The sequence below is a fragment of the Camelina sativa genome, chromosome 11 (genome assembly GCF_000633955.1).
Source record: "Camelina sativa cultivar DH55 chromosome 11, Cs, whole genome shotgun sequence".
NCBI classification, from domain to species: Eukaryota; Viridiplantae; Streptophyta; class Magnoliopsida; order Brassicales; family Brassicaceae; genus Camelina; species Camelina sativa.
In genome coordinates this window covers 31,903,027-31,924,420 of record NC_025695.1, presented here as the reverse complement: position 1 = coordinate 31,924,420, position 21,394 = coordinate 31,903,027, and the positions used below count along the sequence as shown (strand labels likewise).

General features: G+C 32.5%; 3 protein-coding genes across 4 annotated transcripts in view; all 3 read right to left on the bottom strand.

The window, feature by feature from the left end:
- LOC104724897 (disease resistance-like protein CSA1) lies at positions 2,645-6,133 on the bottom strand. The gene is made up of 4 exons (XM_010443462.2): positions 4,917-6,133; positions 4,522-4,833; positions 3,527-4,432; positions 2,645-3,442 (listed from the first exon to the last, which is right to left on the bottom strand). Exons 1-3 carry the CDS (start codon positions 5,997-5,999, stop codon positions 3,554-3,556), a joined length of 2,274 nt encoding a protein of 757 aa, XP_010441764.1. The 5' UTR covers positions 6,000-6,133; the 3' UTR covers positions 2,645-3,442; positions 3,527-3,553.
- Positions 10,087-10,569, bottom strand: LOC104728560 (protein PHLOEM PROTEIN 2-LIKE A5-like). Its single transcript, XM_010447518.1, has one exon. The coding sequence runs from the start codon at positions 10,567-10,569 to the stop codon at positions 10,087-10,089; it is 483 nt and encodes a 160-aa protein (XP_010445820.1).
- Positions 16,972-21,394, bottom strand: part of LOC104724895 (disease resistance-like protein CSA1) — a 6,439-nt gene continuing 2,016 nt past the window's right edge. Inside the window, exons 4-8 of one of the 2 annotated variants that reach the window (XR_757794.2) lie at positions 20,225-21,374; positions 19,653-19,967; positions 18,567-19,547; positions 17,568-18,477; positions 16,972-17,479 (exon numbers count right to left, since the gene is read on the bottom strand). Coding sequence is in view for 1 of the 2 variants with exons in the window: in XM_010443460.2 (XP_010441762.1) it covers positions 18,025-18,477; positions 18,567-19,547; positions 19,653-19,967; positions 20,225-21,374 (2,899 nt within the window). In the remaining variant the exon portion in view is untranslated. Of the gene's footprint in view, positions 18,478-18,566; positions 19,548-19,652; positions 19,968-20,224; positions 21,375-21,394 lie in introns of both variants that reach the window. The other variant, XM_010443460.2, reaches the window with a different exon arrangement.

The following is a 21,394-nucleotide window of genomic DNA, read 5'->3' as shown; positions in this document are numbered from 1 at the left end:
TTGTAAAAGTATAAACAAAAGTTGATTTAGAAATATAAAAATTAATTTAGAAGAGATATTTTAGGAATTAAATTGGCTTAACGATTTATTTATAGACATATTAATTGACTACTCGATTTTGAATTGCCATATTTTAGTTATTATTTTGTGTAATTTTGTAGGGATTAACTTTGTAACTAAATTTGTAAATAAATATAACTTAAAGGGTAGAACATAAAATAAACTTCAAAAATATTAATATATATGTGACAATTGTAATAAAGATGTATTTTGTTATATAATGTATTAATTAATATAACAGTGAATAGATCAAACAACTATGATTTTTAATTAAAATAAGTAATCTGAAAATTTCAAATTTGTAAAAAAAAAAAAAAGTAAATTAGAAAAAAAAATATTAGTAAATTATCTGATTAATAAGAATATTGGGGTTAGTTATTTTGAATATTCTTTAAAAATAATAATAATCTAACGCATTGCAATTATTCTTTGTATCTTTTCAATACTTGCCATGATTTTTTTACTTTGGTTCTAAATTAATTGCATTCTGATAACTTTAGTTTCTAGCATTGATAAATTTGATTTTTGCGGCACTGGTTTGAAGTTGAAACACCTTTAATAAACAAACAAACAAACCTGACAAACTGTAAAATCGGGGATTTAAAATAAACAATGTTGTTTGTTAAAAAGAAACACAAACTTGAGTTTTGTCACAATCCTTCATAAATTTAGAAAAAAAAAAAAAAAAAAAAAAAAAAAAAAAAAAAAAAAAAAAAAAAAAAAANTTCATAATTTAGAAAAAAAATAAAAAAATAAAACAAATTATAAAGACATGAGATTTTCGAAGTGTTCCGGTGAGAAAAGGACTTGACAAACACATTGCTCTTCACTTGTATGATTGCACCCAAACTCTTCAAATCCTTTAAGTTCAACCCTTCTGAATAACTTCACGCCTCCTATGTTGTAGTAGTAAATGTACAATGGCTCATGCTTGGGAGGAAACTTTAGCGGACCTATAACGACCTCGTAGCTTTTGTTCATCCCTAAGATTTTTAACTCAATATTCCCGGACAAATGCAACAACAAAGGGTGGACAGTTAGTCCTTTCCTATACCAGTGGCGTTTTTTGTCAAAGTCATCTAGAATCCACAAATCAAAACTACCGGGAAGATCACGTGGTAAGGGCCTAACCCCAGCTACCCTCCCATTGAAGTTGATCAATGATCCATGTTTTATGACTGGCCAATATGTGTTGATAGAACCTATGCACTCACCTCTAACGTTAAAACGAAAAATAAACAATCTCTTCTCTTGTCTTCGGGTAGTCGACACACCGTAATACACCATCCCATTGATGCGTTACAACTGTATAACGCGGGATTTTTCTACCTTTGATGCTTCTCCATGAAAGATTTCCTCCTCCAATTGTTAAAACCATGTGCTCTTGACAAGGTTGGCCATGCCAAGACGTGCTACACAATGCTTTGTATACATTACCAACAGGATCATATCCCAAGAACATATATATGTGCTCTCTTGTACCACTAGAAGCTTTGATATCCGGCAATGTTATGACTTGTCTAGTGCTAGGGTTACATATCGTGAACCGACCTGGATCTGAAGGATTTGACAAACCGAACGAACAATCCATGGATGGAAGAGCAATGAACAAGGTCCACAGGGAAACCGGACAGTGTCATTTCGGGATAGATATGCAAAGAAGTATAACGAATAGGGTTCAGCCGGCAACCGCGTATTGGCATTGGAAGATTGGTAACCAAAGAAGTAGTAGGTACCTCTGTTTCATTGTGTGAAGTCGATAAGAGGATTACACGGTTCTCAGTAATACGAACAGCGACTAGAAACCGTGACCGAGTCTGGTACATTGAGCAGAACGAATCGATGGATACTTGGTTTTGGATGATGGATATCCATTCCTTGGATACACATTGGAACTTCTTAAGAGATTTAGCCGGCAATCTCTTCAGAATCTCAATCGTCAGATCAAGAGGGATATAAAGAGCTAAGTTGCTGATTGACCCGCTACATACACCATCCTCACCTCTCATGTCACTCTCGTCTTGCTTTTTATAAGAAATCTTGTCTGAATATTCCCTGGCTAATACTCCAGCCATTGATAAATCTAGGCTATCTATCCAAAACAGAACCAAATGTGCATCACTTTACGATAGTAAGTTTATTAAACTGATATGTTTTTATTCATACAAACTGCACCGGGAGGAAAATATAAATCGTGATAAGAAATTAATACTTATACCTCATAGAATCCACTTTTCCCAGTCGTGTATAGCAAAAGAAAAATAACCAACCCTAAATATATACTATACAGCAAGAAAGAGTGACAAGGTGATCAAACGAAGAGTCTAATTTGAAGAACAAACGTAAGAGAGATTCACTCCCTTTTTTAAGCCGGAAATAATGTGTTTAACACTTTTTTTCTAATGATGTGAAGGAGGCTACGGCATATATGTATGGAAATATTGAAGAGTCGGTTTTGTGGTCTAAACGGGCTTTTTAGAAAGGAAAAAAATTGTGACCCAATTGGGAGACTACATTATTCGATCCGATTCATTAAAGTCATAGGGTTGAGTTATTGGCTCATGCCGTCCGTCTCCGTCCGAAAAAAACGAAAATAAATTTTTAGTCTTATTTTAAGTGAACGGGAATATAACCGATCTAGTTGAATTACCCGATTATTACATATCTAAAACGAATTTGTCTATCTATACAGGGTACTGGCTTTAAATCTACATGTCAGCTCTAAGTCTAACGATCATAATCCCCCTTTTGTGAAATAACCAAGGAGATTTATCCCGCTTTTAGCTGTTGTTGGAGTTTCACCTGGATAATCACTAAGATCTTCTGCGGATATGAACGTGCTTGCTTCACCATTTATCCTCGTCCTTGCCGCGGAAACAACATTACTAACTTCATCATCAGGTTCATACACCAAACCAAACCCACATTTCACCACTTCACATTGTGCAATCTCTTCACCAGTCCCATCTGTCACAACGAATCTAAGCTTAGCTTTAGCAGGAACACATCCTTTCTTGTACTCTTCTTTTTGTAGCTTCTTGATGTTCAACCAACTTATGTAGCCGATAAAGACATGGTCTGACTCGATCGTACGCGGCTCATTCCCTGGTTCGAACCAACCACCAACAGGAACACTAAACTGGCTGCATGATGCATCTAAGTTTTCAAACTCACAGGTGCATTTAACCAGAAGACGGTTGTTTTGATCTTTGTAGTCATGGAACGAGACAATGGCACATAGATCTAGTCCAAGAAACTTATTGTCACACCAATGTGGAGGTAGCTTTGGTTCTAACACTGAATCAAAGGCTTGGTGACTGAACCATGGAGGTACTTCGTATCCAGGGTAGCATGTCCCGATCAAAGCTCGAAAGACAAAACTCTGCAATGAAATATATTGTCAGAAAATTGCAAAATTTGACACATAATGGAGCAGTTGAGAGTTGAGATGAGAAAGAGTAGAGACCCCATTGTGGTGATCATCTGAGATCAATTAGCATTTTCTCCGTATGTGGGATGCAATATCATTCTTTGCAGCATCACTGAGTTTGCAACAGTTGGTGAAGATGAACATGGAATGAATATCTTCCATTGGCATGAGATGGGCTAACGGACTCATGACCCTTTCCAGGGAGATACAATCGTGTGCATCTAAGCACTGGAGATTCGGTGGAAGTGTTGAAAGAGATATGAGATTCTTGCAATACTTCAAGTCCAGCCATTTGAGATGATACAGTTGACTGATGTCAGATCCTAAGCTGCTGATCACATCATTTCTGCTTAAAGATAGACGCCGCAGAAATAATAGGCTGTTACTACCGTGCATAATCTTTGGCACTTCTCCAATTGACGTTCCATCAAGTAGTAACACCCTGAAATTTTCCATGTTCTCTACAACATTTGGAAAACTCTTGAGATCTGAACAGCCAGAGAGAATCAGTTCTTGAAGAGCTTTAAGCTTTCCAATGCACTCTGGAAGACTCCCAAGCCTTCTACACTCTTTCAGATTCAATAAGATAAGTCTCTGAAGCTTCACAATGTCTGAAGGGAGATCCTCTATTGCAGTTCCATCTAAGTACAAATATTCTAGATTTTCTGAAATTAGCCGAAATTCTTGAAGGTTCGAACACCCGCTGAGGATAAGAGTTCTCAATGAACTCAGATTTATCTTTGGTAGATGCCTGAGACTTGTGCATCCTCTTAGGTTCAAGAAAACAAGACTTTCCATTGTTCCCATCTCTTCAGACAGACAAACTAGACTTGAGCAACCTTCAAGATTCAATCTCAAAAGATTTGGGGCCATCAAAAACCCTGACAATGTCTGCAACATTCTTGAGTTGTTAAGATCGACCCACTTCAGTTTCGGTGTATCCTATTAAAAATCACATAATTTTTTCCACCACCAGTCAGTAATCTACATAACTATAACAAGAAAGAGGAACCAGACATATCTATACTAACCTTGGAAACTTTCCAGACTTGTTTAATGTTGCTGTAAGGGAGCCTGAGATCAACAAGATTTATCGGGTTGAAGTCTGGTGGAAGTTCCTCCAAAGGAAATTTCAGCCAGTCAAGGTATCTGACCTCTTTCAACGGAAATGAAAGTCCATCAGGAAAGTTTAATTTGCAGTCGCTTTTACACTCCCGTGGACAGGTAGAACTGCAGAGTTTAAGGTAGCGGAGATTGCACATTTCTGTAAAGACCAACCTATCTAAAGGCATGTTCGTTACTTCAGACATGTCTAGAGAAATGCCTCTCACAGTTTTGGTTTCCTGAAAAAATAAGTTTAAAGGCAAAACCATAAATTCACTTATAACAAGAAAACTGAAAGCTTAAGCTACGTAATTAGTCTCACCATTTCGCCACGCAGTGCAGCCTTAATGGAGTTTTCATTCAACAGCCTATATTTCTCCTGATTAACTCCACAAGATGTTAATGAACAAATTTCCATGGCGAATGTATGTAGTAAATCATGCATCTCTACGCTTCCGCCAGAGATACTAATAAAAAACTTGTGGGAAAGATCCGTTATCTCCCTCGCAGCTTGGAAGGACTCACTATGGCCAGAATGCAGTAAGCTTCTCGCATAATACTCATCCTCTGATCTGAAGAAACATGCTATATCAAGGAACACATCTTTCTCCTGTTGAGTAAGTTCATTATAACTTATTTTCAAAATATCATGAATACTCTTGTTTGGAGTTTTAGCCAATGTATGAAGCCGCTCTCTCCATTGATCCTCACCTTTCCTTAGAAGATCCCTACCCAATACCCTGAGAGCTAATGGATTCCCTCTAGCGTAATCCACAAACTCTCTTGACATTTTCATATAATTTCCCATCTCGGGGTTGCAGATGTGATCTTCAAAGGCATAAAAGCTGAAGTACATCAACCCATCTCCAAGATTCAATCTTGGAACCACGTAAGGGTTTGGATCTAACTCAGTGATGAATGCCCTATCACGGGTTGTAATAACAATCCTGCTTCCTTGCTTAATCCAGTTTCGGTCACCAAGAAGAACTTCTATTTGTCTTTTGCTACTCACATCATCAAGAACAACAAATACTTTGTTACGGAGAAGTAGATCCGCAAAGCAATCATGCGTAGTCTCATCAGTTATGTCTATACTAGTGTTCTCTAGTAAAGCTTCAAAGAACATCTTCCTCACACGATCAGGACCATACTCCACCCATTTATCACGGATCTTCATAAAAGCCACACAACGAACGAACCGTTGTCGAGAGCTGTGGAACAACTCCGTGGCGAGAGTGGTTTTACCAATGCCAGGCATCCCAACGATTCCAACGATTCGAGTTTCGTCGCGGCGAGAAAAATCCAACTTTTCCTCGACTTGCTTGATCCGATGTTCGAGTCCAAACGGAGTAGCCATCTCAATCCCTTCTCCTTCCAAAGATGGAATGTCGCCGAGCCTTTGCATAACTTCGTTGACGATTGTCTTGACGAAATCGGCCTCGTTGCTGCCATAATTAGAGAAAGAGAGATCTTATCGAATGAGAGAATCGAAATCAAACTATTCAATCATGAACCATCAGGGTCAGAGAGATGATGATCTGAGATTTGGGGTTTAGGGTTTGGAGGATATTGATATTTCAAAGGAATCAAATTGATTAAACCAACTATCGAACCAAACTGAGTCAACCAAACCGAAATCAAAGTCAAGTTACTATTTCCCGGTCAGCTTCATATATCTTTGATTAACCATACCAAAAGTTTTAAACCAAAGAGGCAAATACGAAATCTGTTCCAAATACTCAATTTGAAATATACTATCATGTTATACTAATCACTAACATTAATCTCTTTGCCAAAATGTTGTCTTATTCGTTGTGGTGATTTCTTAATACTAATCAACTAGTAAATATTTCGTGCTATAAAGCACATAACAACATTTTTTCCAAAATTATAATATAATAAAGAATTATTGTTATATTTATTTAAATAATTATTTTGTTTAAGACAGTTTTTACATTTAATGTTACAATTGTTTGGTAAATCTACATATATATTTTTGAATACTAACAAAGAGTGTTTCAACTTGACATCTTCAGTGATTTATGTAAAAATTACAAATCTTATATTATTCAATCATGTATTTTTAAGAATCTACTTTAAAATCTACTGTTATTGAACTAATAATTTAAAAATCTACTTTAAGATCTACTGTTATTCAAAATAATTTTTGAATTTAGATTTTAATGATTTTAAGGATATTTTAGGATTTGTGAGGATGTGTTTAGTTAAAAAAACAAAAATCCAAATCTCATGGTTTTAGGTAGAATTTGAAAGAATTTTACAATAAATCATATCAACCTCTCTAAAATTATCAAAATCATTTAAATTCTCATGAAACCTCAAACCACTTGATATATTAGATTATATACACCCGTAATTACTTTAGATTATTATATTATTTAAATTTGTTTGATGTATATTATATTTTTATATTGTTTGTTTATTGTATTTGCATTATTATTTTGTGAAATATTTTAACGTAATAATTATAATATTATAATTATGAGCAAATTAAATTTATTAATTTATCAACCGCATAAATTTAGTTTTACCAATACGCCGATGTGGAACATTAAAACACAATTTTTTTTCATAGATTGAGTAGTATATCTTTGATTTTAAAAATTTAAAGCACAACATATGTAAAAAATTTACGCATTTATTAATCATATGTATTAATATTACAATTCAAAACAGTTTGTAAATGAAATAAAAGAAAGATGATAGGAGAATCATAATTTAAAATATTCACAAAATCTTGCAAATATAATTATGAAAAATGACAACATTGTATACCTAGATATGAAAACGTAGTTTTTAAAATTTTGATTGGTCTAAAATTTTTAAAAATTAATTAGTAATTTTTGTCCATAATTAAATAGAGAGAGATAATTTTTTTTTTGAAACTAATAATTATTTAAAAAAAAATTATTATCTAATATTAAAATTATATTTTTACCCTAACTGAAAATTAAACATTTTCTTTAAAACCAATGACATGAAACTGTAATTTTTTACACTTTATAAGATTAGTTTCATATTTGTACTTCTCAATTAATATAGTAGGATACTTTGTTTTCTCTTTGGATTGTTAAGAATACAGTATTTGATGTCATATTAGATTTGAGCAATTCTCATTAATACCACTAAAATGAGTTTTCTTCCAAAAATATCACTTTTAGTTTTTTTTTCTTTAAAAAATACCACTAAAATGCTTTTTTTTTTCCAAAAATATCACAAAATTGAACTAAAATTTTTATACTAGAAATGAATCCCTAAATCCTAAACACTAAACCATACCCCTAAAAACTATAACCTAAATCTAAATTTGTCAACCCAAACCTAAAAAAAATTATACCCAATGAAAAACCAATTTTGTGATATTTTTAGGTGAAAAACTTAAGTGTGATATTTTTGGAAATAAAACTTAAATTATAGTATTTAGAAGAATTCCTTTTTCCTCTATTAGATTTTTAACAAACTTAAAAGCGTTTTAAAACTAAAATTTCTCCCAGCCGGATCTCATTGCATCAAAGACTTCTTCCTTTAATCCCCTTTATAATAAAACGGAAGTACACAACATTGTTTTATATACTATATAATAGGTTGGTTAAAAATAGGTTATACATTAATTGATAGATTAATTAGTTACAAATAGGTTATACCAAAAATCTTAAAGAGAATACTCTAAAGAATCATATCATCTAACTTATCGTATTAATTTCCTTTATTAAATTATTCATCAAATAAAATCTTTTGATATCTAACTTAACATATTAATTTGTTAATTATCATTATACTTCACCTCTCATTTTTATATATGAGTCCATTTTGTGAAACAAATAACTTATCATATTATTTACTATAATTAAAAATAGTATTATTTCCAGATATACCATAAGTTGAATTAAAAAAACAAATATAAATTGTTCAATCTATAAAATATTCAAGCTTTAGTAATATTATTCTTTAAAAATAATATCTATTAAATTAAAAAAATTTACTAAGTAACAGGTAAAAATTTGAATATTTAAATTCAATTTCATATTTTTTTTGTTGAATTTTATAATTTTATATGATATGGTAAACTTTAAATAATTTATTTTGAAATATTTTTAATATATTGAAACTTGATATAAAAGTTAGAAACTATAAACACTCTAAATTGATTTGTTATAGCAATTTCAATAATATGTCACTATAGTATGAAAGAATTTCAAGAAACCAAGTATATTAAAACAAAAAAGTATAACAATGTATTAAATTACTCATAATATAATAACTCGCTTTTTAAAAACAAAATTTACAAAATTATGTTTTATAGTGACATTCAAGTCATGATGTAGAATATACATTGTTGAAATAACTTCACATATATAACCTAATACAACATATTAAAATCTTCTATATATCAATAGAGAAGCACTTTCACCAAAAAGTTGAAGTGTCGCGCTCATAGAGCTTCTGTACCTTTTTTAATAAATACTGTTACTTCTCATTATTATTTACATAAATATGTCATTGGAATATTATGAACCAATGTTTTTTCTATTAGGTTTTTAAAATGAAAGATTTAATCAACTATTAAATCCGAAAATGTATTTAATTATGATTTTCATAATCTATTTACTTATTAAAAGTAAACTACATTTCACAAACAAGAAGAAAAATTATTTATTTATTTACCACTTTTATCATTTTTCTCATTGTATTTTTAAACTTAGGATTAGTCTAAAAATCAAATTCACATTTTTTTATTTTTCACATTTTATCTATTTAATGTTTCACATAAAAAAATGTGAATTTGATTTTTAGAAACACAAAAAGACATCAAAACTTTCTACACCACCTTAAAATTCTTTTCCAAGTTCAAATATTTCACAGGTGAAACGTATTTTTACAGAAAATAGTTAAATTTGAATTAACAAAAAAAACTTTACTTACATATTTTGTTTTATACAAACGAATTTTAAATCTCAAATAATAATTTTATTCATAATATTTTATTTAAATCAATTTATCTCGCAAACAGTGCGGGTTGGTACCTAGTTTTATTTTTAAATATAAAATATACAAAATTTTGTATAAAATAAAATTTAATCAGTGTTATAGTACGAATATTTATCTAGAATCATTAATAATATAAAACTTACAAAATAAGTGTCTTTTTTCAAGCCATCATATTTAGCATATGATTTTATTGCATAATGTTTTATCCAAAAAAACTTTTTAAATCAATTTCATCATTTTTTTATATAAAAATTACAATATCAATAAAATGAATTTCAACCCGTGCTCTACCACGGGTCTTAATCTAGTTTTCTCTTTATTATGCTAACCATAACTAGAACATGAGAAACATGACTGTTGTTTGAAGTATATGTTATAAAATTTGGTATGCTTGACTGAAAAAAAATGAAAATAATCTCCATGTTTTAGTCTTAAACTTTTAGAGAGTAGCACGTTATAAGATATAAGGGCATCGAACTAAACTAATACCTCTTGTCCTTCAAGGGAAATCCTGTCTTTGACTTAATACACTCCAACGCCACCTTCCATTTGTTCAGAATGTGAGCTTTATGCAAAATTCCATGACTCTCACATGCTTCATCAAGAAGCCCTTTTAATTCAGTTGGCTTAACCTTAAAGAAAATGGGAATGACCAAAAGTTTCTTCTCATCAGCTCGTTCTTTGATCTTCACCAACTCGTTCAAACACCATATTGATTCCATGTACCTCCTCGAGAACACGACTAATGCGATCTTTGATTCCTCAATCCTACGGAAAAGAGCGGTTAGATCTTCTCCTCTTTTCTCGTTATTATCCACAAACACATTGATCCCAACGGTTTTCAACGCTGGCTCTAGATGGCTGATGAAGTTGTGGCGCAGTTCAGCTCCCCGGAAATTAACAAACACTTGGTGGCACGGAACCAGTGGTTCTTGGACAGCCTGTAGAGGGAAGCCTAGCGCCATTTTAGAGGTTTTTGATTGGATATACTTTGGAGACAGAGAGATAGTGAATGTGGAAGAAAATAAACATTGTCATATATATATATATATATATCATTTCTTGTTAAGTATTATAGGATAACATGACAAGGTAGCAACATGTGTGCTCTTCTCGTTCCAACTCTCAAGACTCCAAGGTCGAAGTAGTTCATTCCACGTACAACCTTTTTCTTAAAGGAATATTCAGACACTACATCTTCATTGTAATCATTTTTATCTGTTATAAGACAATATATCTTATCCTTTACAATTATACAATGGGAGAAGACTTAAAATTTTCGAAGTTACTTTTAATCAAACCCGTACAAAGTGGGGCTTTTCCATTTTTTCTAAGCAATTGGACAATGTAATGGACAAGTGCGTCTTGCAACTAACAATGTAATGGACAAGTGCGTCTTGCAACTAACAATAGCTTAAATTATAGTTTATTCTTTTCCAGGTATTGGCGAAACAGTCGTGAAAACAAAAGTTTGAAAAATGTTTGCTAGTTAATCCCAGACAAAATAACATTTACGTATTAGTTATCCAATCCAGACAGGAAACGTTTTCAAAAGAGACGACATCAGTGAATCTAGTTCTAAAGTTTCTTTACATATGTTTCAAATATTAAATTTATTTGTTTCTATATAATTTTGAATTGATTATTTAAAAATAAAGAAAAATCAATGTTTTAAGCTCAAGAAGAAGTTAAACTGAAGCTAAAGACTCTCGAGGACGCAGATGGTTTCAGCTTGGTCTTTGGAAGTCAAAGTCATGTGATACGCATGCATGTGAGGCTTAATGAGATTAATTAGGCTTGGTTATTATTGAGCCGCTTAGGTCGATCCGTTTAAACAAAACGATTTGTAGCACGAGCGTAATCGATTATAGAGAGGGGCTGAAAACTTGCAAACTTGTGAAACGTGAAACATCATTCGGATCCTAGTTAGTTGACATTTATAAATTATACAAATACAATTTGGTATTGTAAATGGCTAAATAAATGCCTACTAATCTGATATATTTATTTTTATCCATACGACAGTAAGCTGAACAATGGAAGAAATGCATAATCTATCTATATATACATTTTTGCAGCAGTTTATGAAAAAAATCCTGGAGTTCTAACTTATTTACAGGAATACTATTGTGTTAATTTTTGAAATTGATAAATTGGGTTCTACGATTAACAATAAACAACTGAAGGCCGAAACCCATTTCAGTTCTACTATTAATATTAATCCGAATAATTCCTCCCCCCCACAAAAAAAAATTTCAAAAATTTAATATTAAATATACAGAGATTTTATTACCTTCGACGATGATCTTAAGCGAGATTTGTGGCCAAACCTTTTGATTTCCAAATATCTTCTAAATCAATCAAGTGAAACAGAAATAAATGTCAGAATATATCATATCACACAAAGATACCATAACAAACTAATATAGTAATTATCTCCCTAATTACTTGCTTGATCGGATCTTTTTTGGTATCGTAACAGATGTGTTCGTCGACCTAATCGGTTCCCTATAAATAATACTAACCTAAAACTCGAATAATCCTAAGCAATCATATCTGTACAGCTTTCACAAAAATTCTTAAACACTTTTTCTCTTAATTCTCTATGGCTGCTACTTTTGCCTTCTTGAAAGATGTTCGAAAACCACATGGAGGGTCCAAATGAAGGTCATTCATTCATGGCGTCAATATACCCAAAACACTGGTGAAACGCTAGAGTTGGTTTTCTCAGATTCAATGATAAGAAAATTTTCAAATAAACTTGCATAAATGAAACAAAACAACATATTAGACTTTTCTATTACTAATGAATCTTTTGGGTTTCATTATTTCAGAGTAAAATATTTGCCTAAACCCGTGTTTTCTTGTGGCCAACTTTTGTCTAGGGTTACATCCAAAAAAGGTTTGAGAATACTAATACTAAACAAAGAGGCAAAGATTCAGAAGCAAACAACTATTACTATGTTTAATCAAAAATGCAGGTACCTATTCAATTACAATAAGACCTCTCAATCGAAATCCATGACTCAGCCATATCATTATTGGTTGTAAGGAATAACATAACTCTATATTTTACTGAAAGTGTCTTGATTTTTTTTTTTGGAAAACACAGTTTCTTTACTTTACTACATTTATGTAAAACAGAGAGCCAATTCATTTAATCTGTTTCAAATTTTGTCAAATTTTAAAAGCTGATACAGCAAACACATCTACTACATATACTAACCTGAATATGTAAAGAACTGAAGACAGTTATTGTTGGCACCAGTAGTATGTTACATTTATGAGCTTGAACCTGAGGAAATCAAAAACAATTACCTATATATAACAATAACAATAAATCTTGATTATTAGAACTTTAACACCTTCCTCTATTACTCACCATTTTTTCTTTTCAAATTGCTGAATTATTACTGCCACTTATATTAGCTGTTGTGTAAAAATTATAAGGATTATATACACACCACAACTATATATTCCAAAGTATTTAATTATAAATAGATGAAACAAACAAAATTACAATGTCACAATAGAGTATACTCATATAATTTAAAATACTATTATTTATACATTGCAAACTAAATAGACACATACAAAAAACAGTAGATTTAATACTACATAAAATTTAATTAACACTATGATATCCGAACTTTACTATAACACACTACACCTAAAGCATACTACTTATACACTACATAATATATTGATGTAACATATTGCTAACTTACAATTTAGAAAACATTAATTACATATATACTTAGTATAATAAAAATTACATTTTACACTTTTAAATTAAAAATTAGTCCCGCGGTATACTGCAGGTGAATATCTAGCGTATTTCAATAAGTTTTGCACGATAATAGAAAAGACTTGGCCAATGAAACCTCTTATTTACTTAAGGAAATTTAGACCTGCGTAATTTCACAAGTAAACGTCTTTTATTATGTGCCACCAGTTTATTCTTGTTGTGTTTCTTTTTTTGGTTGTTGGTGGAATGTTATTTTGCATATTATATATTCCTAACTATTTATATAGTTGTTGCATCTATACCAGTATTTTTGTAGAGTCTAGAATTAAAATACTGCGAAACAATTTTTTTTTAAATAATAACATTTTAATTTTTTTTTGTTTTTTATATTTAGTTTGTTTTGTTTAATTAAATAATAATTTTGTTTGGATTGTCAATTATTAGAACAATAATAGGGGAAATACATAAATATGTAATTTACAAGCTATTGTCGGATTAAGTCACAATTTTATTTACCAATAATTTAATTGTTTTACAAATTTTTAGTTAAATTACTCTGATTTAATATGTCTAATATTCTTATATTAGTGGTATTGACCAAATAATTAAATGAAGATTTAACCCGTGTTTCAAAACCGAATTAATAATATTTTATATTTATACTAATGTTAATTCAAATCGTCATTTTAATAACATGTCTCGCTATATAACAATCAACCGTCATATTAGTGGTTTAACCTGTGTTTCAAAACCATCATATTAGAGGTTTTGGTTGTGTCTTGTGTTTCGTTTGTGAAGTTGATATTTATACATGGAAAATGCTTGATGAGAAAGGAGTTTACGATCCGTAGCAATTAAAGAGAGATTTTAGTGTTTTCCTATTTGAGTTGATAACATTATCGCAGAATAATATTCAGTTTCTTAACATGGTATATACTATATTAAATGTTTTTCTTGATGCTAAAGTTAAATATACTCAATTATTGAGTTTCTAAAATTTGGGTTCTCATTTATATGAACTTTATTAACGTTATAGTAAATATTGTGATTGTAATTATTTGTTACTCAAACTCGGCTGTGTCATTTAAATTTAAGAGACCATACAGTCTCTAAAGATTTATTAAAATTGGTTTGGAGATTTTTATGGGATTAAAAATTTAATGCGTAGAGTTGTGTTTGGAAACATCAGAAAGTATAGATGGTGTCAAGCTTATTATGGCTATAAATGTAAATAAATTTGTTCGATTAATATAGTTCCATTAAATGAGTTTCCAGGAATTGTTATTTTAGGAAAATAGTTAGGGGTTAATGTTGTAAATAAAATAAATTAAATAACCAAAACTTTAAGGGCATAACACAAAATGTACTTCAAAAATAATAATCTAGATTTGTTTTGGAAAATATTAGCATTGATTGCTTTAAATCAATATCTAGACAAGTTTAGTTAACTTTCTCTACTATTCTTATAACCAAACACAATTAAAATATTTTAAATATTCATATATTTAATGTTCTACAATTATTATAGATATTTAGAAGATTTTTTCCACATTTAAATTTTTTATTCTCCTATCATCTTTGTTTGAATTTAATTTTTAATAGTTATAAATCATCATATAATACATAAAGTTAATAAAATGTAGCTTTTTCTGCATATATTGTAATTTGAATTTTTTAAAACAGACATATCAATTAATATAAAAAGCTTGTGTTCAACATACATATATAATAAATTTACCGTATATAGTAAATTTTAATTTTTTAAGAAGTTTAAAATGTTTAACTGATATATCTAAACTTTATAAAAAAAGTTTCAAATTATCAATATTTAAAAATTTTAAATAACACAGACGAGTTATATTGCATGACGAGTTATATATATACAACGAGATGATTTTGAATCAATAATAATAACAAAAAACGGGTTAAATGTTCACTTTATATTTTTAACAACACTAGTGTATGTCAAACTTAATTAAGATTGTGTTAAACAAATATAGTTCCACGATATATCACAAGTTTAATTCGAGTTTTTAGTTGAACTGTTTAATTTAACCGTATATAGTAAATTTTGAACTTTTAAGAAGTTTATAATATTATAACTAATATATCTAAATTTGATAAAAAGTTTAAAATCATGAATATTTAAACATATTTAATTTTCAAAATAGCAAAAACGGGTTATATACTTATATTGCAGGACGAGTTATATGACATGACAAGATCGAATTGATAATACTGAAAAAAAAATATCATTAATATGATACTTCAATACAGATTAAATCCCCATTTTACTATTTTAACAACATTAATATAAAATATATTGAATCAAACTTATTTAATTAAGATTGTATTAAACAAAAATTGTTTTGCGATATATTTCAGGTTATATACTAAATCTGATTTAGGGGATTCGTTCATTCAGGTTATATACTAAATCTGATTTAGGGGATTCGTTCATTGTCTGTAACCCACATCGTCTCAATTTGGATCTATAAATTTCATTGTCTATTATCCAAATCAAATACATACCATAAATAATCTTCTTCTCCGTTCATTTTCATTTGCTTGTATTATGTTGATGTAGAAGAAAAAAAAACTTAGACGGGCCTAAATGAACACTATGAAAAACAACAAAGATAAATGGGTAGGAATCTAAACGGGTAGCATATAAACGGGTCTAAAGGGGTATATTATTAAACGGTCGGATTTTAATGGGCAGGGTTTTAATTGGCAAGATAGACTCATTTTAACATCAGTGCTAAATCATTAGAACTAAATACATTTTTGTAAAAAAAAAATAATAATAATAATTCATTAACAAAATTAATATTAAAATAGTATATTAACAAAAAAAATTAAAATAAACTTGTCATGGTATACCCGGCCGTAATCTAGTTGATAATTAAAACTTGAGAAACAAAGTTGCAATAACCGAAACTTCCAACGGAGGCAGTATCCACAATGTTAATATTAAAATGGGTGTTTCACAAGACTTGTTCAAGATGACAGAGTCTTAATCGTTGAAACTAAACACGCACCAATTCAAATCATTCAAATTGCTTTTAAATAATAGTATTATGATTTTGTTATTCGTTTTTTTAATTACTTACATTACATTACCAAGTTGCAGGCTACTCTATTATCACCAAGTTGCCTCAGAAAGACAGAAACACCTCAGAAACAAAGCATTTCCAAGAAGCTACCAAATCTACGATTTACAAGTCATGGCGGGTCAAACCATGGTCAGAATCAGCTTTGATAGGTCAGAAGAGACACTACGGTGGTCCTTTGTCCCCCATCTCTCTGCCGCCCTAGGCCGTAAAGGCATCTTTGTGTCTACGAATATGCATGATGAGTCTGTTGCTTCTGTCTTGGTTTTATCTAAAAACTACTTATCCTCCAAGGAATTGTTGGATGAAGTATTTAAGACTAACCAACGGAGACATGACAAAGGCCATGTGGTGACCACTGTCTTTTATGGAGTTAGCAGATCAAATGTGCAAGAGCTGAAATTGAATTTCGGCAAGACGCTCTTTGAGCATGGGGCTTCAGATCAAGTAACTAAATGGCGCAACGCTCTTACAGAAATATCATTACTTGGCTATGAAGCAAGCAATTGTCAAAGGTTAGAAATACCTTCTTTATTTTTTTCCTTAATACATCATATAACATAGCAAGTGATAAGGGCAATACGGTTTTTGTAGTGAGTACGAAGTTGTAGAAAAAATTGCCAGAGATGTTTATGAGAAGATATTTCCAAAACAAAGAATCGGTATCTACTCTAGGATGCTGCCAGATATAGAAAACTTGCTATGCAAGCAACCATGGGGAGTTAAAAGAATAGGGATTTGTGGTATGCCAGGCATAGGCAAGACAGTGCTTGCTGAAGCAATCTTTGACCAAATGTCTGGTGACTATGAAGTCACTTGCTTCGTCCACAACTTTCATGAAGCTTATCATGAAAGGGGACTTTACGGTTTGCTTCAGGAACATATCAACAACCTTCCAAACAAAACACTTCAACAAAGAGTTCTTGTTGTTCTAGAGTCGTCGTTTCATCATCTTTGTCTTGATTTACGTGTTTGAGTAACTCCTTCAGGAACACCCTCCTCAACTGCTCCAGGCTGTATTTTTTTGACATTGTTAAAAACAAGTGAGTTGGAAACTTCCACCCACGCTTTTCAAACAAAATTCTTGCAAGAGTTGTTTTACCAAAGCCGGGCATTCCAACAACTCCAAGAATGCAAGTTTTTCCTGGTGTCGAGAACAAGGCCTCTTCCATTTGCTTGAGTCGTAGTTCAACTCCAACTAAAGAATGCATTTTAAGCTTCTCTAAACTTCCTGAAGAAGATGTGTTGTCATGATAAGAGCTTACAATGATTTCTCTTCCTGCGTCTTCTTCTTCACTTGGAAGGTCAACTTCCTTGTTTTCAAAACTCTTCTCTAAATTTGGGTTAGCGTCAGATTTTGCTTCACAGAAGAAATTTGCATCCTTTCCCGGACATGGACCAGAGTAAGATTCATATTGGGTATCAACATGACTTCCAGAGTTTCCATAAGATATTGCTTTACCTAGGACGTTCTCAATCCTTTCTGGAATTTCAACAGTCTCCGCATCCCACCTTATATTCTCCCTTCCATTGGTTGCATAAACCAAACTACAGCCACACTACAGCACCTTGCACCCTTTTAACACATCTGTACCATCTGTCACTTGAAATTCAAAAGAAGCCTCAGCTTGACTACATCCCTCTTCATCTGCTTCCCCACCATATTTCTTGATATCTAACGTACTGGTATAGCCAACAAAGATATGAGACGGCTCAATCTTCCCCGGTGTGTTACTAGGTTCCCTCCAACTACCAATAGTGTAGATAAAACGGTTATGAGACCTGTCTTTGTAATTGAACACACAATTACATTTTACTAAGACACGGTTCCTCGGCTTGTGGTAGTCAGGAAATAGGATAACAGCGCACAGAGCTATCCCAGTAAACTGGTTGTCACACCAATGTTGAGGAAGTTTTTGCTTTAACACTGACCCAGAGGCTTGGTGACTAAACCACGCTGGTATATCCCATCCAGGTAAGCAAGATCCAGTGAAATCTTCCAAAACCGAACCCTACAAAAAAAAAAAGAAAATACCAAACCATATTAGATACCTACAGAAGCTACAAGGAAGACTGGAAAATGACATAGAAACAGGCATACCCCATTGTATCGAGAGAATGCATCTAACACTAACTCACTTCTCCACCGAGTATAAGATATGATACTATCCTTAGCATCTTCATCCAACTTGTTACAGTTAGAAAAATTGAATGTGGCATGGATCTGCTCTGACAGCACTGGAAGAGCCAGAGGATTTGCAACTCTTTCCAGTGAATCACAGCCATGAGCATCAAAGTACTGAAGTCTTGGTGGAAGCATAGGTATAGAAGTCAGCAACTTGCACTGCCTCACGTCCAGCCAATTTAGATTGTAAAGTTTCCCAATATCAGTTTGCAGGCTGACAAAATCATTTCCGCTTAAACATAGACGTCGCAGAGAGCATACTCCATTAACACCACGAGGCCATTGCCTTGGGCCAAAAGGTTGTACGACCATATCTGCAGAAGCTTGGCCTTCTGATATATTTGCACACGATATGTTTGGCATCTCTTTTGCTCCTATCCTGTTGATAAGTAAACTCTGGAGATGTTTCATGTTTTCCCTTAAATCTGAAAGATTCTTAAGCCTTGAACAACCAGAAAGTATTAGCTTTTCAAGAGCTTTCAGCTCTCCTAAACAGTTGGGTAGACACTCCAGCACTGTGCAGTTCTTCAAATTCAATAAGACAAGTCTCTGGAGCTTTTTGATGGCTAGAGGAAGTCTCTTAATTGCGGTGCCATCTAGATGTAATACTTCTAAACTTTCAGAGATAAGCTGAAATTCCTCGAGGTTTGAGCAGTCACTAAGGATGAGAGTATTAAGAGATATTAATTTCATCTTGGGAAGATATGAAAGATGTGTGCATCCTCTCAGGTTCATGAAAACGAGAGATTTCATATTTTGGATTTCCACCGGCAACTCTTCCAAACTCGTGCAGCCTTCTAGATTTAATTTTTGAAGATTTTCAGCTCTTGACAATGCTGACAAGTCGAGCAAATTACTGGAGTGGCTTAGATCTACCCACTTCAAACGTGGTGTATCCTGTGAACCCGTCAGAAGGCAAACCAATTATAAAAAAAACTGCACTAGTTACTTAAGCAATCTAATGTAAAGATAACAGAAAAAAGATGGCATAAGAAGCCACACCTTAACACCTTCCCAAACACGTTCAATGTTGCTGTGTGGCAGCCTAAGGTCAACAAGATTTTTCGGTCTGAAATCGGTTGCAAGTTCCTTTAAAGGGAATTTCAGCCAATGAAGATATCGGACCTCTCCAAAACGGAATTCAAGCCCCTCAGGGAAGTGTACTTTGGATTCAGCTATACATTGCCGAGAACAACAAGAATCGTATATTTTCAGGTACCGAAGATTGTGCATATAAATGAAGGTTGAATCGTCCAAGGAGATGCTCTTCGTTAACTTTGACATGTCTAAGAAAATCCCTCTTACGTTATGGGCATCCTGATAGCAAAGCAGAAGAAAACATGTTAGCAAAGGATTCTGTTTAAAGTTAAATTAAAAAACCTTGTCTAGACCAAAGTATATATATTCTAAGTTTAAACAATTTACTATTGTTGTTCCCTGTTGCTCATATCCATTTCACAGTTCGTGTTTCAGGCAGAGCAACCATTGTTTTCCTTGCTTACTATGAAAAATTATCTGGAAATTTGTTTAGAAAACATGATTGGATTTTTTTCTTTGACATGTAAAAAACTTACCAATAGTTCCCTATTCTTTAGTTTGATGATGATATCTTCGTAGTTCCACAACCTATGCCGCAAAGAGAAATCAAAACCCCTGCTGAACCTATACAGTAGATCATTCATCTCTACTTGCCCGTCAGAGATTGTAATCAGGAACTTGTTAGCAAGATCTCTTAGTTCACTCACAGAGCCAGTGGTGTCAGGATCTCCTGAATCCAGTAAACTCCTAACAAAATACTCATCTTCTGATTTGAAAAAGTAGACAATGTCAAGAAACACATCTTTCTGCCGCTCATTAAGTTGATTGAATCTAAAGGGATCTTGGGTCCATGAATTGTAACGATCTGTCATAATTCCCAGCCTATGTTCCCAGTGAGCCTCATCTTTCCCATAAAGTTCAATACCTAGTAATATGAGAGCTTGTGGGTGACCTCGGGTGTAATCCACAAACTTTCTTGAGAGGCTCATCTGGAAATTCTGTGTGGCACTACAGATTTGATCATCGAAGGCATGAAAAGTAAAGAGTTGAAAAGCCTCTTTGTCGTTCAATAACGGGACAACAAATATATCATCAGCAAAACCCTTGAGCAATGACTGGTCAGACGTAGTAATAATGATCTTACTTCCCTTCTTAATCCAGTCAAGGTCACTGAGGAGAAACTCTAGTTGTTCCTTGTTACTCACATCATCGAGGACAACAAAAACTTTATTCTGAAGAAGTTTATCCTTCACGGATTCATGTGTTGTCGCTGGAAACTTTCCTTCGAGTAAGACTTCCAGGAGGGTCTTTTGTAGCCACACCGGCCCATATTCATCTGACTTCTTACGGATACCCCAAAGAGGCACACAACGTAGAAACTTGCAGTTCCACTTTTCATACAGCAGCATTGCGAGAGTGGTTTTACCAATACCAGGCATCCCTACAACACCAATAATGCGAGTTTCATTGCAATCAAAATCTAACTTCCTCTCGAATTGCTCCATGCGTTGCTCCATTCCAAATAGCTGACATTTGTTAAGATAATGCTTTTCTCCTCTTCCTGTGGGCAAATCAGGCCTTGTGCCTTCACATGTAGAAAGAAAGAGAGATGGAATTTCTCCTTTCTGCAGGATAAGTTTCTCTAGGACTTCCTTGACGGTGAGAGTGATGAACTCGCTCTCAGAACTGCAGAAAAAAAAAAAAAA